Genomic DNA, 22,059 nt, shown 5'->3' on the forward strand with positions numbered 1-22,059 from the left:
AGGTGCTTACTTCAGAAATGTTTGGGTTTTTCTAACCTTATATTTCATGGTGCCAGTTTCATTTAATTGTGTTACAAACTTTGAAAAAGTAAGAGCACATCCGCTGGAAAATATACATTCTGTTATTTCATGAAGAAAAAAAAAAACAGGGCGACGTGTTTTGTATTTATCACCACTGAAATGTATTCTGTATATTCCCCAAAGATGCAGGAAATTACATTTTAGCACTTGAGGCGCACACACAGGATGTGCTCTCTCATCTTTGATACTGTATGGCTTTCATGTTGAGTGACTTGAATTTTCAGTGCAGCTGATGCTCGAGGGAGAAAGTTGTATCTGATGTCCAACTTTTGTTAAGAGGTTGTAGTTCTTACGAGCCGCGACAGTGTGTGGCTGGTGTTGTTTTCACCTTGTGACCTTGTGTGTGTGTCATGACACCTTCTGTAGCAGGAACTACCACAGAGGTGGTTTTGAGGACTTCAGCAGGTGTTTATACATCTGTCTGTCTGTGGACAGATTTGTCATCATGTTAGCGCCACAACGGTGCAAGATACAGTCACAAAACTTTAAAGTATGTAGCTGATATCAAAATGAGGCATAGTTGAGATGCCCCGGGGGCTCACCTGGTAGAGAGCATCCCCTGAAGGCTCAAGTCCTTACTGCAGCAGCCCAGGTCCAGTTCGGCCCGAGGTCCTTTGCTGTTTATCATCCCCTCTCTCTCTGTCTCTGCAACTTTCCTGTTTCTTTCCCACTGCAGCTGCAACAAAGGCAAAAAAATAGGCCTTGTTCAAAGATGAGGGTGGAAAATGTGTCACAATTTGTCGACAAATGTATATTTCTACCTCAAATACCATGTGCCATCAAAGATAACTATGTTGTATTTCAAACAACTTTAACAATTGGCTGTAGATGGCTGGTTTACTTCATAAAGGAGGTTCTGCCAAAAAGACAGGCTCTATTAATCACTGAAACAACTACATAGCTATAATGTGATGTCAACAGGTAAGACAGATTTAAAAAAAATAATTTTAATTGTCAAGTTCAGACAGACAGTCGCTGAGCCTGTTTATGTCACGACAGAAACTAGCTGAATTTCCCCAAATAGAAGCCTTATGAAACTATAATATTATCAATAAAATAGTGTCATATTATAATTATATATTATCAGAATGTAAAATACAATGGCTGCAAATGTAACCTAATCCTACTCCAGACATGTGAGGTGATCTGTGAGCTGTTCTTCTCATGAGGCCCATTGATGCTCAGGACTTCTTAATAAATCCTTTGTAACTCTTATAAATAAAGATAAATAAATCTGTTAACACATACAGTATGTAGCAGTAGCCTACAGAGTAAATAAAGATTAAGATTAATTCATCAACATGAGTCATCTCATGTTTGTTCTACACTGTGAAATCTAAGAAGTATTGTGATGATTTTTGAAGCCAGGTTCGAACACGGACCAAACCTACCAGTCATCAGGAGAAATAGACATTTTCTGTATTTGGAAGATCACACATCAGTTTAATATCAGTTTTGCTTGAATTATGAATTCACTGCACGGTTACCCAGCCTCAATGTCCAGCCAGTTTGTGCTGGCTTATCAGAGAATTCATTCCTGACCCACATAATTTATTCACATTGTACATATTTGTGATGTCACAACAAATCAGTCACCACTCTCAGCCACGCCACAAGCCCCGCCCACCTGCACCCACCGTCCAACCTTGTAGGATTTGGTTTCTCTGAGTGTTTACCTGAAATCCGCTATTTTTTTATTTTTATTTAACTTTTATTTAAGTCTGGGATTGGCTCATCAACCTGTTTTTCCTACAGCTCCAGAGAGACGCCTGAGAGAGGGGATGTAAAACTACGCTGAGATGGTTTTTGGTTCACCAGTTCAAATAAAACTATGTGACCTTTAAACAGCTTGAGCACACCAAAGTGCTGTAGAATGGAAATTAGAATAAATAAAAGTAAGTGAAACAACAACAAAACAAAAAGGCCAGTGAATAAAACTGTTTTAAGCTGAGATTTAGAAAATAGAGATGGAGGGATCACATCAAATTAAAATACTACAAATAAAAAGAGGACACCTAACACCATGGGGGGAATGCTTCACATTGTTCCGACACAATTTAACTTGAATTTACTTGAACGGAAATATATTGAGTGTGTGGATATGTTTTTGTTTCTCTAACCCAACCATGCAACACATCGCTGACCCCACACGGAAGTGGATAAGGAAAAACCATTAGTTAAAAAAAGACATCCTGTCCCGCAGTAAACGTCAGCGCAGAGATTAAGTTTGTGCTGTACATCCACTTATCCTCAACTGGAAACAGGCCAAACTGTGACCAGCTGACGATTATTATAAGCAAGTATCTGCTTTTATTTCTCCGTGATGGCCTGTCAGCCAAAACACATTTGACTCTGAGACACTGGCCCCGGGGCCCCGAAAACACGAAGAGATTTCCTATTTAAGAGGAGGGGCATTTCCTCACTGTGTGAAGAATGTGACCAGCAGGTTGCTGATGGCAGGCAGAGATGAGGCTTTATTACAGCAAATAAACACACACACACACACACACACGCTTTAATGTGTCATAGTGACTGTGTGTGCCTGTCCATGCAACACATGATTAATACAGGAGCTTCCAGGCAGGGCTGAAAGAACTGAAATGATATGTATAAAAAAACATTAACTTCTTTAGATGAACCACTGTGTGTTTAACTATGTGTGAAAAGTGCGTGTGTGTGTGTGTGTGTGGGGGGGGGGGCAGGGGCTCTGCTCTGCTAGTTGCTCCTTGCAGTGGCAGCTGTTGTGCAGTAGCCATTAGAGTGATATTTCCTCTGAGCCTGTCCAGTGATAACAACACTGTTCCACGCTGAGACTGGATCATCAGCACTGAAGACACAATCTGAACTGCAGCCTTGAGCACCATTTAATATACTGTAGCGGGGTCTCCAGCTGTCGCCTAACATTATTTCTTTGCACTTCTGCGTCTGAGGGATTGAGGAGGAGAGAGGGAAGGCAGGTGTACAGAGAGAGAGAGAGAAATCAGGGTCAGAGTAAATTTCAAAAGCTGCCACTGCATTTGAAATTTTCATTTTGTTGGTCCTTCGCGTTATTGTTGGTTTCCGAGGTGAAACATGAATGGACAAAGTGGCGCTTGCTCCACTCACGGAATGGCTGTGCGTCATCGCAGCAGCGCCAATAGCGAGAACGCCTCCTGCGCTGCCAAATATTAAAGCTGCTCTCCTCCGACTTCCACACACTGAACCTGTTTTACTCCGGGTCATCAATGTCTGCTCAGTCGTATTTTCAGTTTTTATGCTTTCACGTTTAAAAAAAAAAGGCGCAATGGATTTAAACTTCACGCTCCTGGGGCGCGATTTGTCCGGCTGGGGCGCGCTGGCGCAGAGACTCTTTGGGAATAACTCACTGTCTCCGTTTGATAACAGCACTGCCGCTTCTAAAACGGACGAGGAAGACTTGGAAGTCAACACGGATGTTTACTCCAAGGTGATAGTCACTGTCATCTACGTGGCTCTGTTCGCTGTGGGCTCTCTGGGGAACTCCATCACCCTGTACACACTGCTGACCAAAAAGACCCTGCAGAACCTCCAGAGCACCGTGCACTATCACCTGGCGAGCCTCGCCGTGTCCGACCTGCTGATCCTCGTCCTCTCCATGCCCATCGAGCTCTACAACTTCATCTGGTTCCACCACCCGTGGGTATTCGGGGACGCGGTGTGCAGGGGTTACTACTTCCTCCGGGACAGCTGCTCCTACGCCACCGCGCTGAACATCGCCAGCCTGAGCGTGGAGCGCTACATGGCCATCTGCCATCCGTTCAAAGCCAAGAGCATCATGTCCCGCAGCCGCACCAAGAAACTCATCAGCGCCATGTGGCTCGCCTCCTTCGCACTCGCCACGCCGATGCTCTTCATCATGGGCCAGGAGACACGTAAAGGCGAGAAGATATGCACCGCCATCGTCTCCCCCGTCACCATGAAAACTGTTCTTCAGGTGGGTGTGGATGAAGTTTTTTATCGCTGGTTTGTTTAGGCTGCATGTTTTTACGCACGCGTCTCCATCGCTGCTCTTTACGCACCGACACGGATTCAAATGAAAATGTTAATATAGGACTCTGGAGTCCTCGGCTAGGTAGTAGCTTAAATAAGGAGAGTTTGTTTTTTTTTTTTTTGTTTTTTTGTCTTTTTTTTTATTACCGTGCCCATAGTTGTGCACATTGCGCTTGACAAACCATGCGGTTTTACGCGCGAATGTGTCTCTAAAATTCCTGTCGGTGCATCTGTTGAGTTTCACTGGAAACTAAAACAAGAAATTAAATTATAGCCTCCGCAGAAGTGTATTATTTTTAATTTATTAACCTATTTACGCATTAATTCAATATAATAAAACAAATTAAGCCAGCGGGTTGTGAGTAAATCCATCTCACTGCAGGTTAATTTCTTCCAGGAAATGAACAGGGCAGACTCGAACCAACATCAACATCATTGCGCTTGTTTCGGTTTAAATTAATCAAACGCACAGGAAATTATCAGATCCTCAGTTTTCATTATCAGATAGAAAACATTGGTTGTGGGAGAAAATCTATGGAATCACAGGGAAACGATCATAAAGAGCTAGAGCAAAGCGGACAAGCTGACAGCTACATGCAGGGTGCTGTGCAGGTGTGATGTTTTCTGAAGTGGAGTGTCCTGTTGGCTCAGTTGCTTTATATATGTGATTAATCTATTAATCGATCATCAATCAGTCATTGAAGATATTGTTTTCAAGAAAAAAAATTTGATGGTTTCAGCTTCTTAAATGTGAGGATTTGGCTTTTGGACTGTTAATGCCTGTTAAAGGTCAGCGCTGATATCCATAAGACAATATATTTCTGGTTTTAAGAACCAAAAACCATCTCAATGTAGTTTTACATCTCCTGTCTCAGGCTTCTCTCTGGAGCTCTAACAGGTTGGTGGCTGACTGCTTTGATTAATCTAATAAAAATATGTCAGATTTCAGGTAAACACTCCTGGAAACCAAATCCTGCAGGGTTGGATGGTGGGTCCAGGTGGGCGGGGCTTGGTGCATGACTGAGAGCAGTGAGTGCTTTGCGGTGACATCACAGATCTAATGATCTGGATGAAATTGATGATAAAATGTCTCCTAAGTTTCCTAAGTTACAACTCTTGTTCCTTATCCAAACAAAGACAGCAGTCAGAAATAACGATTAGTAAAAGCACTTTGTAACTACCTCTATAAAAGAAAAGTGCAATACAAATGAAGTTATAACAACAATGATCAAAAAATCAAGGACGTGTCATTTCTTGCTGCTCACTCCTTTTGTAAAGAATTTAAAAATAATTGTGCAGCAGACTGAATATTTTTTTCATCCAGACAGTTGGAAGAGTCTTTGAGGGTTTTAGAAATACCTTTAGAGCAGCCTTGTGGGTGTTTCAGAGGAGGTCATTATCTTACAGAAAATGTGATGCTTTGAACTGAGTAACTTGAATGTAATGATGATACATAGGCACAAGCTGGGGCCACTTAAACTCTAGGAAATTGTGAGGGGCAGTTTTATTTAACATTTGTTTTGACATTTCACAGACCAAATGATGGACGAATTCATAGAGAAAATAATCAGTAATGGAAATTAGTCGTAGGTTGCAGCTCTTCAGTATGTGCTTGTTAAAGAGACATATGGCTCAATGAGTCATCAGCAAGTGTGTGGGTGAGAAACAAAGAGACAGACATGCATAATACTCTGAGCACAACAGCAACCCCCCCCCCCATGACAAAAAAAAGGCCATTTCTCAAGGCTGTCCCTGCTGCTCCCCAAGATGAATGGTGCTGCTCTGCAGGTCGTGGGTCGTATAAATGATTAGGTCAATCCCCCCGGCTTTGTTTACACTGAACATACTTGCCGTTGACTCGGAAGGCCGGCAGAGTTCTTGGTGTTGTGATTTGCTCTGCGAGAAACTGGAAATAATTAGGCGAGGTGTTTGATGGACGCTTGGCGTGAGACAAAAGCAGGAGGGGATGTGACACCATCATCATCATCATCATCATCACCAGTATCATCTGCCTCTGCGTTCGCCGCGTCTGGCTTTACTCTCGCCTGCTTTTTGACGGCACAGATTTTGTCCCTGTTTGTCTTTTATGTGTCTTCTTTTGTGTGTGTTTGTTTTCGCCTCCCCTATTCATCACTCCTGCATAACGATAACTAACTGAAGCAGTGCCAAGGTTAACAATTCTTATCTTCTGATGCTTTCTTTGGGGATATTGGCATTTGTGAACCAGCCTGCCACAAATAGTCTGGAGAAATTTTCCCACACTTGAGATCTTCCCCTATAGAAATCACATCAGACATTGTGTTATTTTTTCCACTTAATGTAAAGAAAAGAACAACAAATAAATTGAGAGTCAGAAGAGATTATGTGACGCACGCTGACAAAGAGGAAACAATCCAAATTCTCCCATAGCATTTTGTATGTGCATGTGTTTGTTTGTGAATGTACTGTACTGTGCATGTGTGTATGAAAGATGCAGTATGAGCTGGTCCGAGAGGTGACCTGCTGTCATGGAGGGTCCCTAAACACTCTGGCTGTTTTGACAACAGTGTGTGACACTGAAGGGGGAGAGTGCGTATGTGTGTGTGTGTACTTGTGGGAGAAAAGATGAGGAGGTCAGAGAGCGAGAGAGAGGCGGGGGGGGGGGCTGATTATGCGTAGATTTATAGGAGGAGCATGGAACCAACACTACCTGGGTTAGGAGTTCAATTCCCACAGCAGGTAGCCAGCAACTGCAGTACTGTGAGTAAAACTGTACTCTAAACTGCAAATATGAATAATGCAAAACACCTGAAAACAATTTTTACCTCTTAAAACCTTCGAGGCCAGACTCTGTTGGGTTGTAGAAATGTTAGTTTTCTAGCTCTTTCAGTTTAAAGTGAGACTGTGCAGCTGAACATAGGCATGGCTTTACACTGACTAGCAAAAGCCACAGCAACAGGCTGATAGTTAGTTACCTAACACCTGAATATGTTCTTCTAATGCTACGATTGGTCTTCACACTCTATGGAAAATACAATCTAGTGGCTGCTTGTGTACTGCTTAGCTCCCCTGATAACCAACTATTTGTTTCTATGGTTTATGGTGGCTGGCAAGCTATGAAGTGAGTAACAACCGCCACCCACTGCTATGGAGTGTATCATTGGTGTCTTTGACTTTGCATCAGAACCTTGGTTCATACATTGTTAACTGGGGACACGACGGACATTTGGTCTTAACCGAACACTTTAGAAAAAGTAGAATTTAGCGGCAAAAAACAAAACACTATTTTGTTACTTGGAAATGTTTTGTTTTTATGAGAAAGAATACATTTTTGTATATTTCTAAGTTGCATATTTTTATTTTAATAAAACATTTTTTTTTAATTTAATTATTTTTATTTCTTGCCGGGAGTGGGTGGTGGTGATTGTCGCTTGAGCTTCGACCATCATTGCATTTACGGGAGGTTATAATCTTCTGAGCCTCAGTGCTACGTCTTCAATATTATATATATTATTGATCAATTAATCTTCTCAGCATATTTTCATGCAAATTTAGACTAAACAAGACATTTGGCAGTGTCACCATTGTGGCTGGCATCTTTGAAGTGTTGATCCATAAGAAGATATATTTGTGGTTTTAAGAACCAAAAACCATCTCAGTGTAGTTTTACATCTCCTCTCTCAGGATTCTCTCTGGAGCTCTAGCAACAACAGGTCGGTGAGCCAATCAGAAGAGAGGAGGCTCTGAGACTCTCTTCTGTGTACATTCATATGTGGACTGAGCGCTTTGATACTTACACAGTATTAATTTATTTAATTTAATATGGGGCCATTAAAAGATTAAAAAATTAGTATATTAATCTATAATGAAAACAACTGTTAGCTGTGGCCCTAGTCTGATAATTCATACCAAGGGGAAATTATCTGTACTAAGTAAAATTTTGAAGTACTTTCCATTTTATATTCTGACATTTCTACTGCCTACATTTTACAGTGTTATGGTTCACATTTTTACATAATGCAAGAATGCTCTTATTAACTCTGAATGTCTATTACTGACTGACGGTGTGGTGAGACCATCAACTAGTTTCATGTTTCAATATTTTAGAGTCATTTTTCTTGATTCTAGAGAAGCTAACTCGTTTTTAAACTTTCTCACACTGATTTCCGGAAAATTCTTGAAACATTTTCTATTAACAATCTTCTACCACAGATGAAAATACAAATGTTACAAATGTTTTACACATTCATGTGTTTAAAACATCTACTGAGACACAGGGTGAGTTGATGAGGGAGGAAGTGTGGGTCTGAATGAGAGGCTGAAGGACTTAATGGGGAAGAGGATTTGGATTTGAGTTTAATTTCTTCAAAGTTGCAGGATTTGAGCAAATTGACAGTGAGGTTAACTGACTGCAGCTGACAGTAAACTCAGATGTTTCCTGTACATTTAAATTTGACACGCTGTGGGATTAGCCTGATGCTGCTGTGTGCCCTCACCTTGGCCTGTGTATCTGTGAGCTTGTCAGCTGTTGTTGCACTGAGTGATCTCCTGCTGTGCAGGAGTCTCCGCTTGGGTTGCACAGGATCATGTTGTTTGTGCAGCAGGATGAGTTTGTTTGAAGTGCAAACTGCAAAATTCAGCCAGGGGAGAAGGACATTTACGATAGGCTATTACTTTATTTCATTGTCTGCTGCAAATGTCTTGCCCCTTCTCTATTTACACCTGCATGATGCAGTATAGTCTATTTTACACACTGTAGGCAGGTTTCATTCTCTTTGCATAAATCAACTGATGGTTCAACTCACATGTGATGTAAACATCTTGGAGAATTAGAAGAATGTCATTAGTATCACTAGGAGTATTGATATTTTTCCTTCAGTTGTAAGAATATTATAGGCTACTGACTCCCCCAATGAACTGGAGGACCAAACAAACTGCAGAAAAAACACAATCAGCATGATAAAAAATACTACGTTAGGCTCTTTAATTGTAATTTTGTTATTAATTGTAGTCTATTTCATAATAAAAATTATGCAAAGCAAACAACAACTTGAGTCACAAAAAATAGGCTTGCTTGGCAACCAATTTGTGAATATATTGTTTTCAAATAATCCATGAATCAACACACTTAATGGACTTCTAACAACAAGACTAAGAATCTACAGACATGCTAGCAGCTAGGTAAGGCTGTTAAGTACAGAGGTGCTTTGAGCCTAATGCTAACATCAGTATCCTAACATTCGCACCATAATAATGCTAAAAAGCTGATATTAAAAAGGTATAATATTTACCATGTCTGTTACTTTAGCTTAGCATGTTAGCATGCTAGCTAGTCTGCTAAATAGCACCAGACACAAAAGCTTGTTTTGACTATATGGTGGCGCACAATGACAAGTCAGAGGATCATCAATGTTATTTCAATTCACCCTGTGGGGAACATGAATGTCTGTAGCAAATTTATTGGCGATTGATCCTATAGTTGTTGAGATACTTCAGTCTGGACCAAAGTGGTGGACCAACTGACACTAGCATGGCCGGCCTTATAGCTACGGCATTAGCATGGCTATGAAAGAGCATTTCATTTCACGGCCTTGCTTCTGTCCAGCCTGCACTCTGTTTGCCTGTAGCTAAGTAACTTTACTGGTCAATAGTTCACACTGCCATCGGTAGACATTGAACACTTCATTTGTTTCTACTATGTACATTTTAGTCATCTGAAAATGTCAAGGCATTTATGTAGACTGATGCTACAGTATGTCATTTGAAATGTTACAGTAACAGTAATAGACATGAGTTAGTTTAATTGAAGCTACCGTATATAAACTGATTTAGACCAACTAGCAGAGCGGCCCGATGTCAGAAGGCACGGGTCATAATGCAGCCAGACTGACTATACTGCCTATAATTTCATCTCTACAAACCCAACCCCCTACATCATATTCCCACATATACACTATACATTATGCCACATGCTCCCTTAACTATTTCTGTCAAACACTCAGAATAACAACCATGAAAATGCACACAGATACCCTCAGTGCATGACACTGACTGCAGAACTCAGCACACAAACTGCTGACAGACGCTTCAAATATTCACTATTCAGACTGAAGATTGCATCAGGTGCATCCAGCAGCTCAGCAGGTGAAATGACAACTGATGTATGTGTGTGTGTGTGCCGTAAGGCTAATATGAGCACAACTTTATGTTATGCGTGTTCAGGAATGTGGTGTGCGTGTGAATGTAAGCTTTTGTTCACCTGCTGACAATAGTGCCTATAAGGTCAATTCAGTCGAGCTGATGGACTTAAAAATATCTACTTGGGATTTTTCTGACAGTATCCAAGACAATTTGCAATTATTTTGTATCACCGATGGCAGCTCAGCCAGGAGACAGGGAACTGCCTTCACCCACCCTGGATCTGGACCAGCAGGACATGTGCAAATGCGCTGCCACAATGCTCAGCATCAAAAGGTCTGACATCCAAGGCAAGGCAGTCCAGTCACGCTGCAAGAAAAAGCTACCCAAAGTGAAGAGAATGGGTAAACAACACCTGCCGATTTTCTCTGAGCTGCTCGAGGAATTTTTCATTTCCTGGCACAACAAGCCATATAGAGAGAACCATCCAGTGGCAGGCGGCACCGTGCTTGAATGTGACAGAATGAAGACTAATGGTTTCCACCAGATACCCCAGTGGAGCCGCCACCTGCACCTGAAGACAGGTTCAGTGGCTGAGTCTCACCGCCATCTCAAGGAAGAAGACGGAAGACCTCCTCGATACTCCCATAAGGTGCCAGGGTCTCTTTCAAGTGGCCGTTGTGTGCAGAAGAAGTGTGAGGAGAAAAAGAGGGATTAACGAGGCCAATGTACTGAGACGAACGCCCACCACCATAGACCCTCTGCTTGAATGCCAAACCTTTGCCCAGGCTGCAGCAAAAGAAAACAACAAAATTATTATTGCAAAAAAGTTTGGTCACTTGTTCCCCAGACATGAAATAAACCTGCAGAACAAGCTGAACAGAACAAGTTGTTCGGCACCTCTGCGACAAAAGAGGGCTTTATGGCAGACGAACCTGTCAGCCCCCTGTCACTGAGAACACAGAGTTGGTCAGAATGTACAAATTCAGAGACTTTTATGAGAGTGGTAACAAGGGATAGGGGCTTCAATTCGCTTGTGTCCCTCCACAGTCCAGGGGAGTGATTCAGTCACAGGCTGGGGGCCACTCACTTCCTGTGGGAGGAAATTTCCTCTCTGTTAGCGAAAGGAAGGATAAGAATAATCCCTCGCACAGTCGGAGAGGCTTCTACTCAAGATGTTTCCTGGACCCAACGGCAGGGTGAGTGAGATACACATGATCCTCCGCGGCCCAAATAAGGATTTCAGAAAATACAAGTTCGAAATGTTAACACATGGCTGCTGTGTTTCCTCTACATCATGAGTATCTAGTCTTCCTTTTTGGTCTCTCACTAAACCCAAGTGTGTTTGTAAAATGCACCAAGGCAGCTGTAGGGCCACTCAGGAGGTGAGGCACCTGAGTAGACGACTGCTGCCCTGATGGTTTTGATGAGAAAACTGTGGGACACCAGACACTTTTTTGTGTCACTGTTTCCCATCCCCAGTAATGAATTCACCCCAAGTAATGAAGGGGGAATTATCTATAGTGGTTGTATAGTTTTGTACCAGGCAACAAGTTTATTTCTGCTGTAAAGTTGGGCTTTTTAAAATGGGAGTTTAAATGGTTAGGCACCTCTGTGTTGGCTTCATTTTTCAGCACCGCAGGTTGCTGCTTGGGCTAAACCAATGGGGGAGATTCAGGTTACACCCCACATGCATCATGTTCGCTCCAGGGAAGGGTGACCTTACAACATAATAGAACAGAAAGCTATACGAAAAGCATCCAGCTGTTTATGTCTTGGGCAAAGAATCACCTGGTGAAGCTCAGTATGTAGCCCTGTGTATAAGATTGGATTGCGCCACAGTTGGTCTTCAGTTTATGTCTGAAGAGAATCCGTATTTCCCAATTAGACATGAAACAAATGCTATGAAAGACAACTGAGTGGCATAAGTGTGAGTCTCACCGGATCACCCTCATTGCTCATTGGTAGTGAAGAAAAAGGATGAGTGGGATCATGTCACACTGAAGGCGGCTGCTGCTGTGGTTATTTAAATATCCCAGAGATTTTAGTGTAGTTTAAGTTCAGCTTGTTGCATCTTGCATAACTGGGACTGTGCATGTTGTATTCTGATAGCCACTCTTGGCTCCAAATGGTTGAGCCAAAATAATCCTTCATTGTTGTAATTGGTCATTTTCATAGGGACACTTTGGCTCAATTACCTTCATTATATTTGGACAAACTCATAATTAATCCACATTCTCATTAACTCCAAGGGTTACTTGTAATATAAAAGTTAATTGCTGAACATTTTTCTAAATAATTTAACAATGTAAGTCCCAAAATGATTAAAACAAGCCATAATACACAGTTCTGTATCATTACCTGAGACTGAAGTCATGAGAATTGGTAGCCTCTATCTCCATCTCACAACAGTGGCAGTAAGTGCTTCTAATAAATATTTAGCCTCCTGCTTTTTCACAGAGCTTGTCTGTGCCAGTCACTGCATTCGCTGAGGACAGCATGTTGAAGGGGATTTTTTTCCAACAGCCTTCTCATTTGACTCATTTCACCACCTGCCATTGCCAGACATTTTGGAAAACACAGTGTTTAATGCAGTGCATGGGCCAGAAATGACAGCAGATGTTGTTTACAGTAATTACACAGCTACAGTATGCTCTCAAAATGAACACAGTAATGATTTATTGAATTTAAAGTGTCAGGTAGCACCTAATTCATGCCAAAAAAAAAAACAGAGGTGCTAGACTGAACATGAAGGAACGGGATGGTTGATAAGCTCTACCCTAATAAACATCTTGACAGCAACTCAAGTGTCTGCTCAAACTCAGTGTTGTCTAATATGTTACTCTGTGATGTGACTCTTCTTTTAAACATCCTTCTTGGCTGCAGTACATCCGGTCTCCCTCTTGGTTATCCTCTTCAAAGGGAACCAGTCCAGACCTTGTTGGATCACAAGCAGAACAGAGCCCAATGTTATGTTTACATCCCCAGAGCAGCAGTTGCTCGACAAACTTTCTACCAGCCAATCAAGTAATATCCTGCCTTGAAGCTTCTACATTTATTAGATATCTAATGACTTTTGAGCTACGTAGTTCCACAGTGAAGGCACTTGATGATAGCTGCTCCAAAACGATCCCTCTCTACAACACTGGTGTTAGCATGCTTTTCACTGGGTGTTGTGTGAGCAGCAGGGGTATTTTAGTATTTTTAAAAATCAGTAACTTTACTCATGCTTAAGTATTTCTTAACTCAAGTATTTTTCTTCGCTACATTTTAAAAACACAAGTCACATGAAGTTGTTATTAACTGTGAGGATCCAACAAATGAAAATCAGAGTCAAATCAGCAGGTGCGGCAGAGAAGAAGCTGCTGATTGAATGCGCCGGCCGGCGACCACGGCAGGTGTCCCAAATCACTCCTGCCGTGTGGCGTGATTAACAGGTGCATGCTGGGTCTGGCTTACCCTAAATGGAAAAATACTGACAGTGGGTCCTTCAATTGTGACTTCTACATTCACTTTCACCATCACTGAGGTGTGAACCACCTCGCTGCTGTTCCTGATCATCCCTGTTGTGACTGCGGCTCATTCAGCTCAGTGTAAACTTGGAGCACAGTGAGACAGACTGGTTATATTTTGCTTCGAGATCTAGCAGAGAAGATGGATTTAGAGCAGATTATGTAGAACTAGCATGAGACGCAGAGTCACATTCAGACAGGTGTGTGCAACACTGTACAGCATCAACAACCGGTACGCTGCCTAGCAACACAGCATTTTATCTGTCTTTGTCAGCTGCAGCCACTGTGGAGTTTTTGGTGTTATACCTTTCCACTTGTTCTGCTGCTTTATTCTGCTGTTACTTCCAAGAAGCGGCAGCTGTTTGATTTATGTAGCTTCATATTGCTACATAAAGTCTATGAACTCCTGCTGTGTCCTGGTGTTTCTATTTTGTCCCATTTATAGAAGGTAGGCTAAATAATAGGAACACCTCTCTGTATAATGCAATAAAGCTCAAAAGCACCACACACAACACCTCAAAAATGATCACACAGACAAATCAACAACTCTCCTCCAATCCAACAATTGATAATATTAAAATTGCAGAATTGTTGTGGGACTGCATTAGTTTTAGGTGTTGCACTGACTGCTGCAGTCTGCCTGGCTGGAAGTTATTGGTTGCTTTCACTGCAAACTGAAGTATCAATGCATACACGCCTAGTAGCCCAATAGTTTTATCACATGTTATTATCACAATATTTTTCACCCCTCCCCCTTTTGATAATGTAACGCAATAACATTTAACAAGCACATTTTAATTAATTTTACTTGTACTTAAATAAAATGTCTTTTAAGTAACAGGACTTGTACTTAAGTAGAATATTCCAGTACTCTTTCCGAACCTAGTGAGGGGTAAAAATACGATATTACAATGTTTGAGTGTGAGAAATGTCCAATCTTTTAAAAAACTGTGGGTTTACTGTGATGTTTGCTAAATCACCACCTACTGATAAGACAAGAGATATTCTTGCATCTGCTGACACACTGGAACCTGAAATCTCATGTAATTCAAACATGACTTCAGTATTTCTGCGCCACGTGATGTTCTACTACTCTGCATGTCAAAGATGACACATGACAAGAGCCAGATGCATTTACACTGGTGACTGTTTCTGTTTGCAGTTATAAAACACCAAATGGCACTTGGCATACAGCCTGTGCAGAGACTTTGGTCTAAACAGTGTCAATGTGATACAAATATTTGGATTATTCCCTGCTGAAAGTGAGATGGATGTTTGTTTAGATATGAAGAACTGAGGCTTGGCAATTATGGGAGGAGTTTGCCGGAGGAGAAGATGGCTCTCCACTGTTGTAAACAGCTTGCAAACACAGTGGTTAGTTACTTAAGCGTCATAATTATAATACATTATTAAATTGAAAAGCATCATATAAGGATAAAATCAAAAACATACAGACCATTTCTTTGGTTGTCAAGTTTGCAAAATAGCAAACAACAATGATACATCTGTTTGCAATATTTTAGTGCTAGATTAAAAAGTTGCAAATAGATTTATCATTGCAAGATAGGCAGTGTAAGAGATTTTGTTTGCTAATTTGGAGTTTGCTAATTTGGAGACTGACAGGACACAGCTGCAGCTGATCAGTTTGATACAGAGACAAATAAGAGAACTCAGTCTCAATATTACCGCCACCGTTTAGATTTGGTTTGTTTCTGATTCACAAGTTATAGGATCTGTGTTAACTGTAGATCTGATTAACAAAGGACTCACAGAAGAACTTTGGTCATTCATCAGGACGTTTTGACTTTTGTGATCTGTCATCTCAGAGAAGGACTCTTTTGTTATTGACCGATAAAACACTTTCATCATCTAATGGGGTCATTTCCATTCGGTCACATTTGACTCAAATTTTATTTTTTGAGGTGATGTCTTGAGTCTGGATTATTATATAGATAAATTACCAACAGAATCTCAGTAAGTGCAGATGCAAATAATGAATTAAAAAAAACACATCGCTGCCAGGAGGAAATAGCTCATGTACACTCACCATCCAGTGAATCCATCTAACTGTGGTCGCGCTCATCCCTTCACAGTAGAAACACAGAATTACGTTTTGTTTTTTTTTGTCTAACATGTCATTTTAAGAGGAAACATGCAAAGACTAATAGCCCATGTCCTGTTTTGGCAGAGTTGAGTGAAAGCTGATCCAGCTGTGCAGTCGTTGACAGAAACTGACTTTGCCTCATGACAGTTCAGATTAAAGGTCTCATCTAACTAAAAATGTGTTTCCTCTATTCCTCTTTCCTCACATCTCCTCCTGCATCTCTCCCTCGCTGCTCGGCAGGAAGCACAAAGACACGAGCGAGGAAAACATGGGGGCAATTAATGGAATTTAGATGCACCCTTGGTACTTTCCTCTTGTTACTTGTCGTTCGTCTTTTCTTTTATTTCTTATTCCTCTTATCTGCACATCTCCAGGCTCTCCCAATTTTAGATGTGAGAAGGATGCAGGGAAAAGATGTGAGGAATGGGTAATGAAGGCAAACATGTTTTGTGGAATGAGACGTGCTTTTGAATTAATCATCAGAAGCAACATTATGACGTCATTTCTATAAAGGTAACCTTACCTGATGCATCAGACGGTTCGTTACACAGAAACATCAGAAGGCTTAGTTGGAAACTGTTTGGAAAGCAGTGTAACACAGGCTGACTTCAACCAATCAGATTCGACATCCTTCCCATTTGGAAGGAGTCGAGTCAGTTGGTAAATCAAACTCTTGGCTTAAACCTGGATAAAAAAAAAGTCAATGTTGAGCTTCTGGCAGGCAACCACAACACTGACACATGCACATAGGGGGTATTACGTCATTGACAGGCAACCAAATGAAACAGACCGTTACCATGATTAAAATCACTGATTTCTCTAGCTGTGAGAATTACTGGGAACATTTGGTATAACAACAACATATTTAACATAGGTCCAGTTGTTTTAATTGGGGAAAAAGGTGGAATATAACGTGGAAAACTCACATATTGTAACTTTAAGAGAACAACATTTCTATTTGCGTTCAGAGAGAAAGAAAGAGCTGAAGTGCTCTAGAATCACACAGCGAATACTGAATGGACTTTCTAAAGAACAACACTGAGAAAATGTGTGACCGGGAAGTTCTGAGTGAATATGTCAGTGGTAGTTAATTTATTGTCTCTTGGCCGTTTGGGGGTAAATTGGCTTTGTGTTTTCCCTTCTCTGTTCCTGTGATAGAGAGGTCAGGAGTGCAGCCGTTTATTGTTCCACTGTTGCTCTTCCAATTTAATGTGTACATGGAATATACACGAACACAAGACTTTATGTGAAGGTCTTGTATAAAAGTGTTCAGATACTATTATGTAAGCAAGGACATAAAACATTTCTGAGGAATGCACAGCATGTCCTTTCGGTAAATATCTGCCATCACTAAAACTGTATTATGGCATGCAATGGCATTGAGTCCAGAAACCATTTTAGAGAACAACAGAACGTGTGGTTAAACTAAATGACACAGATTATGAGGTTTTGGTAAACAACATCAGTAATTTAAAAGATAGTTTAATTGAATATGACAGTAAAAGAAGAAAAACTGAATTATACTTTTGGACTGAATTTCCTCCAGTGCCTTTTTTCTATGACAAAGCAAAGTAATAAATTGTTTAACGACGGCAGGCTGAGCTTGTGAGAGCGTCTGCTGTTACTTTGTTTCAGTTGTATAAATAAAGATGGATGGCATTGCACTGCCATCAAATTAGTTCTGTGATTATAAAGTAAAAAACACAACGAGGAAGTGTCTCACATGCACTTGAATGTAATTAGAAAATGGGCACAATTTCTCAGGAGGATAATCATACTGTCATCTGCACTGACACTAATGCCAGTGTGTGAGAATGCTTTTTGTTTCCCAATAGAATCTTGGTAGAAGTTCTTCATGAAGTCATATTTTTTACTAAGCTTTTGTACGAGTTGTATGGGCTAAAAATGACCCAACACAGGGTTTACTGTGTACCGTGGCAGTATGAACATGACAAATAATGACACTTAAAATGATTAAGGGCGGCACAGCGGTGCAGTCGTGCACTGTCGTCTCACAGCAAGAAGGTTCTGGGTTGGAACCAGCTGGGCGGCCAGGGCCTGCATGTTCCCCTTGTGCCTGTGTCGATTTCCTCTGGGTACTCCAGCTTCCTCCCACAGTCCAAAGACATGCAGTTAAGGTTAATTGGCGACTCTGAATTGGGATATATGTCAGCCGTGTGATACACTGCCGATCTGTCCAGGTTGTACCCTGCTCTCGCACGATGTCAGCTGGGATTGGCTCCAGCGGTATGGCTAATGAATGAATGAATAATCTTTGAATCTTTTCATTCGGTCTTTTATAGATCGAATGAAACTGGATTTTTGATGTTGATACCGGCATATTGACATTGGAGAGTTTGGCCACTTTCAGTTCAACATGTAAACACAACACTGATCTATTATCACCTTATAAAGTTGTTATAATGATTTGTTGTCCACACATCCACAGTCACAAAGCAACATTAGCATTCATTTGGAGTCACGTCTCTGACAACCTGTTGAATGAATGCATTCTTATATTGATTCACCAGCTGGTTGCTAACGCTGTCTGTCTGCTGTTTGGTGCTGCGAACCAAAACAAAAAGGTTCCAGCAGACAAAACCAAAACAGAAAAACTGAAACCAGCTATAAAAATAAAACAAAACATTTATATCTGTAGGTGCTGCAGAGCTGGAGATAATTCTCTGTGTTTCAGATTACTCGCAATCATTTGATCCATCGTTGATACAAAACTATGTATTAGAGCAATTTTGAAGAACTGTGACGAAGACATTCACAGGATATTTTACATTTAAAAGATAAACCTGGCTCTCTGGTGGACACACTACGCAGTTGGGCTGGGCTGGGTGTACACTGCTCCGCACTTGTGGTTTGTGTTTGTTGATAAGGTACTGTATAATCTCTGGTTACCACAGTTGAAGCCACAGGACTCATATGAACTGTGTGCCGATGCGACTAGCTAATGTTAGCTAGCAGCCAGATAACCCTCACCCTTTTTTAAAATATGTCATTTCTAAAAAATATGATGTTTCAATTACATTTTTACACCTGGTCAGTCCAGAAAATCCTAATTAATCTGTGTATCTTTCCATATCATAGATTGAACTTGTGGGGTTAGTGGTGAATGTAAAAGTTTCTGGACACTTTCTCTATTGTCTCTCTATTGTTTGGTGAAAGTTATTGAAGAGTGAAACGAAGAAGCCTCCTCACACTTGTTGAGGAAACTTGTTATCTTAGCTTGACACCACATTCACACAGTTTCCTCAAAAGGCGTATTTGTACTGTTGACTCCCGTCTCATAAATGTCAGCAAATCACAGCAGTTTATACTCTGACCGAGGTGGTTAAATATCATTAATTACTTAATGTTAATAATGCAAGATAGTTTTCTGGGTTTTCATTCCCTCAAGACAGCCTGCCATTGTTCAACACTTCATCAAAATTCACAAAAAGAAAGAGAAAAAAAGAATCTGATGTACTTTGCACCTGCCAGCAAATCCCCTGCCATGTTAAATGCTGGTGTGGCCAGACCTGCAGTCTTGCTGCATTTACCAGAGAAAAAAAAGGTTCACAATATGAGTCGTCAAACTGTTTTTGTTCTCTCAGCCTTATGTTTGTCATTTCTGCACTACATTGATGCGGCCACATGCTGACGTATTGGTCGTATTACACGTATTATTTATAAAGGATACCAGAACAAACAATTGTTGACTTTTTTTCAGTACTTATTTGACACCGTGTACCCATTGTGATTCGCATTTGAAAGTGTTATTCTTTTTAAAACATACTGTTCCATCTGCATGTGGCATTTAAGAAACATGGAGCAAGGAGAGAATTATAATACCACACGTTTTAGAAAAATGACTGCACCTTTTATGGCTGTTTCCACACTGTGTTCCTTCTGCACAGTATAGTCGGCATTTATTTAACTTTTATTTTCTTTCACTGTGGTTATATTTACATGTATTGCATCCATCATTGTTGGGTATGAGCTTAGTAGCTTGTGCTGCAAAAGCCAAGCTGTAGCCCTGACATCACAGCTCACCATGTATTCACAGACCATTCAAGACAAACCGTAGCTGACAGATCAATTTTAACGCTGCCTTATTTACGCAGACAGCTCACAGGCATGAAAGCAAGTCTGTTAACAGCGACCAAACACCCACCGTCTCCCATGAGAGTTGTCAAATCGATGGAAGGTGAAAGCTGAGCGGTGCGGGAGAAACATCTAAAGAAGGTGTGAAACACAGTGATCAAAACATTATATACAAGGAGCAAGTGGAGCCCTGGCCTCTTACTGTTGGTGCATGGTGCAATCTCATCTGTGTTGAGTGGTCTCAGACTTTAGGACTCCAGTGTTTATACAGCATAACTAACAAGACTGAAAGTGTTCCCAACAAAAAGTTTAATAATTGAAAAAATCTGCATTGCATGAAGACTGAGGCAAGACATGGTCGCAAACATTTAAAGATTGTTTTGCTCTCTTCTCTTGTAATTGTTTGGTCTAGTGCTGCATCATTAAGTGACATCTCATCAGCATGATGCTGGCCTGTATGCTCTGCCCCGCTGTGCATCATTCATTATTCAAACTGAATCAAGCATTAACATTATAGCAATGCAGCAACTGCAAACAGTGTGAATGTACATCTGTGCATGTGTGCGTATGAGCGCACTGGTGGTGATTGCTTGAGTTCAGGTTCAGGTCGGACACCACAATAAATCTGCTGCTGTGTAGATAACACTTCAGAATACACAATTATAATTGCCCAGACACAACAACATTAAAACTTTGTCACAGTGAAGCTTTGGGGTTCACACACTCTGTCGCTCTGATCAAAACCAGGTGACACCTGAATGGCAGTCGCTAACGTTAGCAAGCGAGCTAAAGGATATAAGTTGTGTCTCAATTCAGGGGCTGCACCCTGTGAAGGACATGGTCTACGAAAGTGTAGCCCTTCGTTGCTGTCATAGACCGCAAAGGCCAAACGAAATGATCAGGTCTATGGAGGATTTCTGCTTTGCGTCACCAGCTGTGCCCACCCGTACCACAATGTATGGCTCTTGTCACCTTTACAAAAACTGGCCCTGGGGCCCTGGTTTTTGTTGTACCCCATACTTACATTTTAAAGTGGAATCCAAGGGTTCACTGTTGGCGTTGGAGCCTTCAGGAAAAGAAAGCAGCATTTCTCAGTGAAACAATTGGACTTCAAATACAACCTGGGAAGATTACGGCCCTTGAATTGGGACACAGCTATAGTGTGTTAATAAGACGGTTCCTGAGTTACCGGGAAGCACTTTTCTTATTAGTCGCTCTGCGAGTTTGCACTGTGTTGTTTTTGCAAAGACATGAAGATGTTGTGCTATTTTCTGATGGGATTGGGCCTTTACACATTTATTTCATTTGACATAAAAACATTTCCAAATTTAAAATATGATATATGTCATGTTTTATCCAAATGACATATTAGAAATAATGTGCAAAGCAAATACAGTAACTTTTACTAATAATTTATTCTGGCCTTTCTAAAATGCCATCGTGGCCGATTTTTTTTTTTTTTTTTTTAATGCAAATGAAGTGAAGAGGGCAGGTAAACAATAACAATGCAAATGACCTTAAAATACTGCTCAGAATTAAATGCACATGGCTGAAGTTGCTAGGTGACAGGTTATTGATGGCATACAGCAGTAAAACAAAAGAACTCTGGAGCTGTAAGCTGCATGATGAGCCAGAGGAGATTTAACTGCCTCCACTAATACAGCACCATGTTTTACTTGATATGAAACTAAATGGTCAGTTTGTTTATTAAAGTTTGGTGAAGCCTAGTCAATAGCACAAGAAGGCCTTTATTTTGTGGTGTGTGCTTGAGGCAGAGAGGGAGAGATGTATGCATACATATACATACGCATATGATGTTTTAGCGACGCCAACAAGTGGCTACCACTACTGTATAAGAGATATGTGCTGCATTCTAGTTGTCTTGTTAATTTGGCTGTAACAAACTGCTGACAAAACTACAACCATACTACTTCACTGCATGTACATCAGGCCTCTTGTTGAGCATTAGCTGGGACAAAACATTCATCTTGCTGCATTTCTCAGAAGCAGAACTCTGTCCACATGTCACCACTTTCTAAAGTGTAAGTAACTGACATTAGAGCTGATGCCCAAGAAGGATTCTTTTTGCATCTGTGACAAAACACAGGGTGATGATACCACCCTTGTTGCAAACTTGTTATA

At 41.0% G+C, this 22,059-nt stretch overlaps 1 protein-coding gene across 1 annotated transcript in view; it reads left to right on the forward strand.

The window, feature by feature from the left end:
* The first annotated feature begins 2,874 nt into the window (after window positions 1–2,874).
* Window positions 2,875–22,059, forward strand: part of ntsr1 (neurotensin receptor 1 (high affinity)) — a 64,608-nt gene continuing 45,423 nt past the window's right edge. Inside the window, exon 1 of the mRNA XM_023415549.2 lies at window positions 2,875–4,033. Within this exon, the coding sequence (XP_023271317.2) occupies window positions 3,158–4,033 (876 nt within the window). The 5' untranslated portion in view covers window positions 2,875–3,157. The remainder of the gene's footprint in view (window positions 4,034–22,059) is intronic.

Source organism: Seriola lalandi, unplaced genomic scaffold, assembly GCF_002814215.2.
Source record: "Seriola lalandi dorsalis isolate HSWRI2012SDOR001 ecotype SW California unplaced genomic scaffold, Sedor1 jcf7180002054554, whole genome shotgun sequence".
NCBI classification, from domain to species: domain Eukaryota; kingdom Metazoa; phylum Chordata; class Actinopteri; order Carangiformes; family Carangidae; genus Seriola; species Seriola lalandi.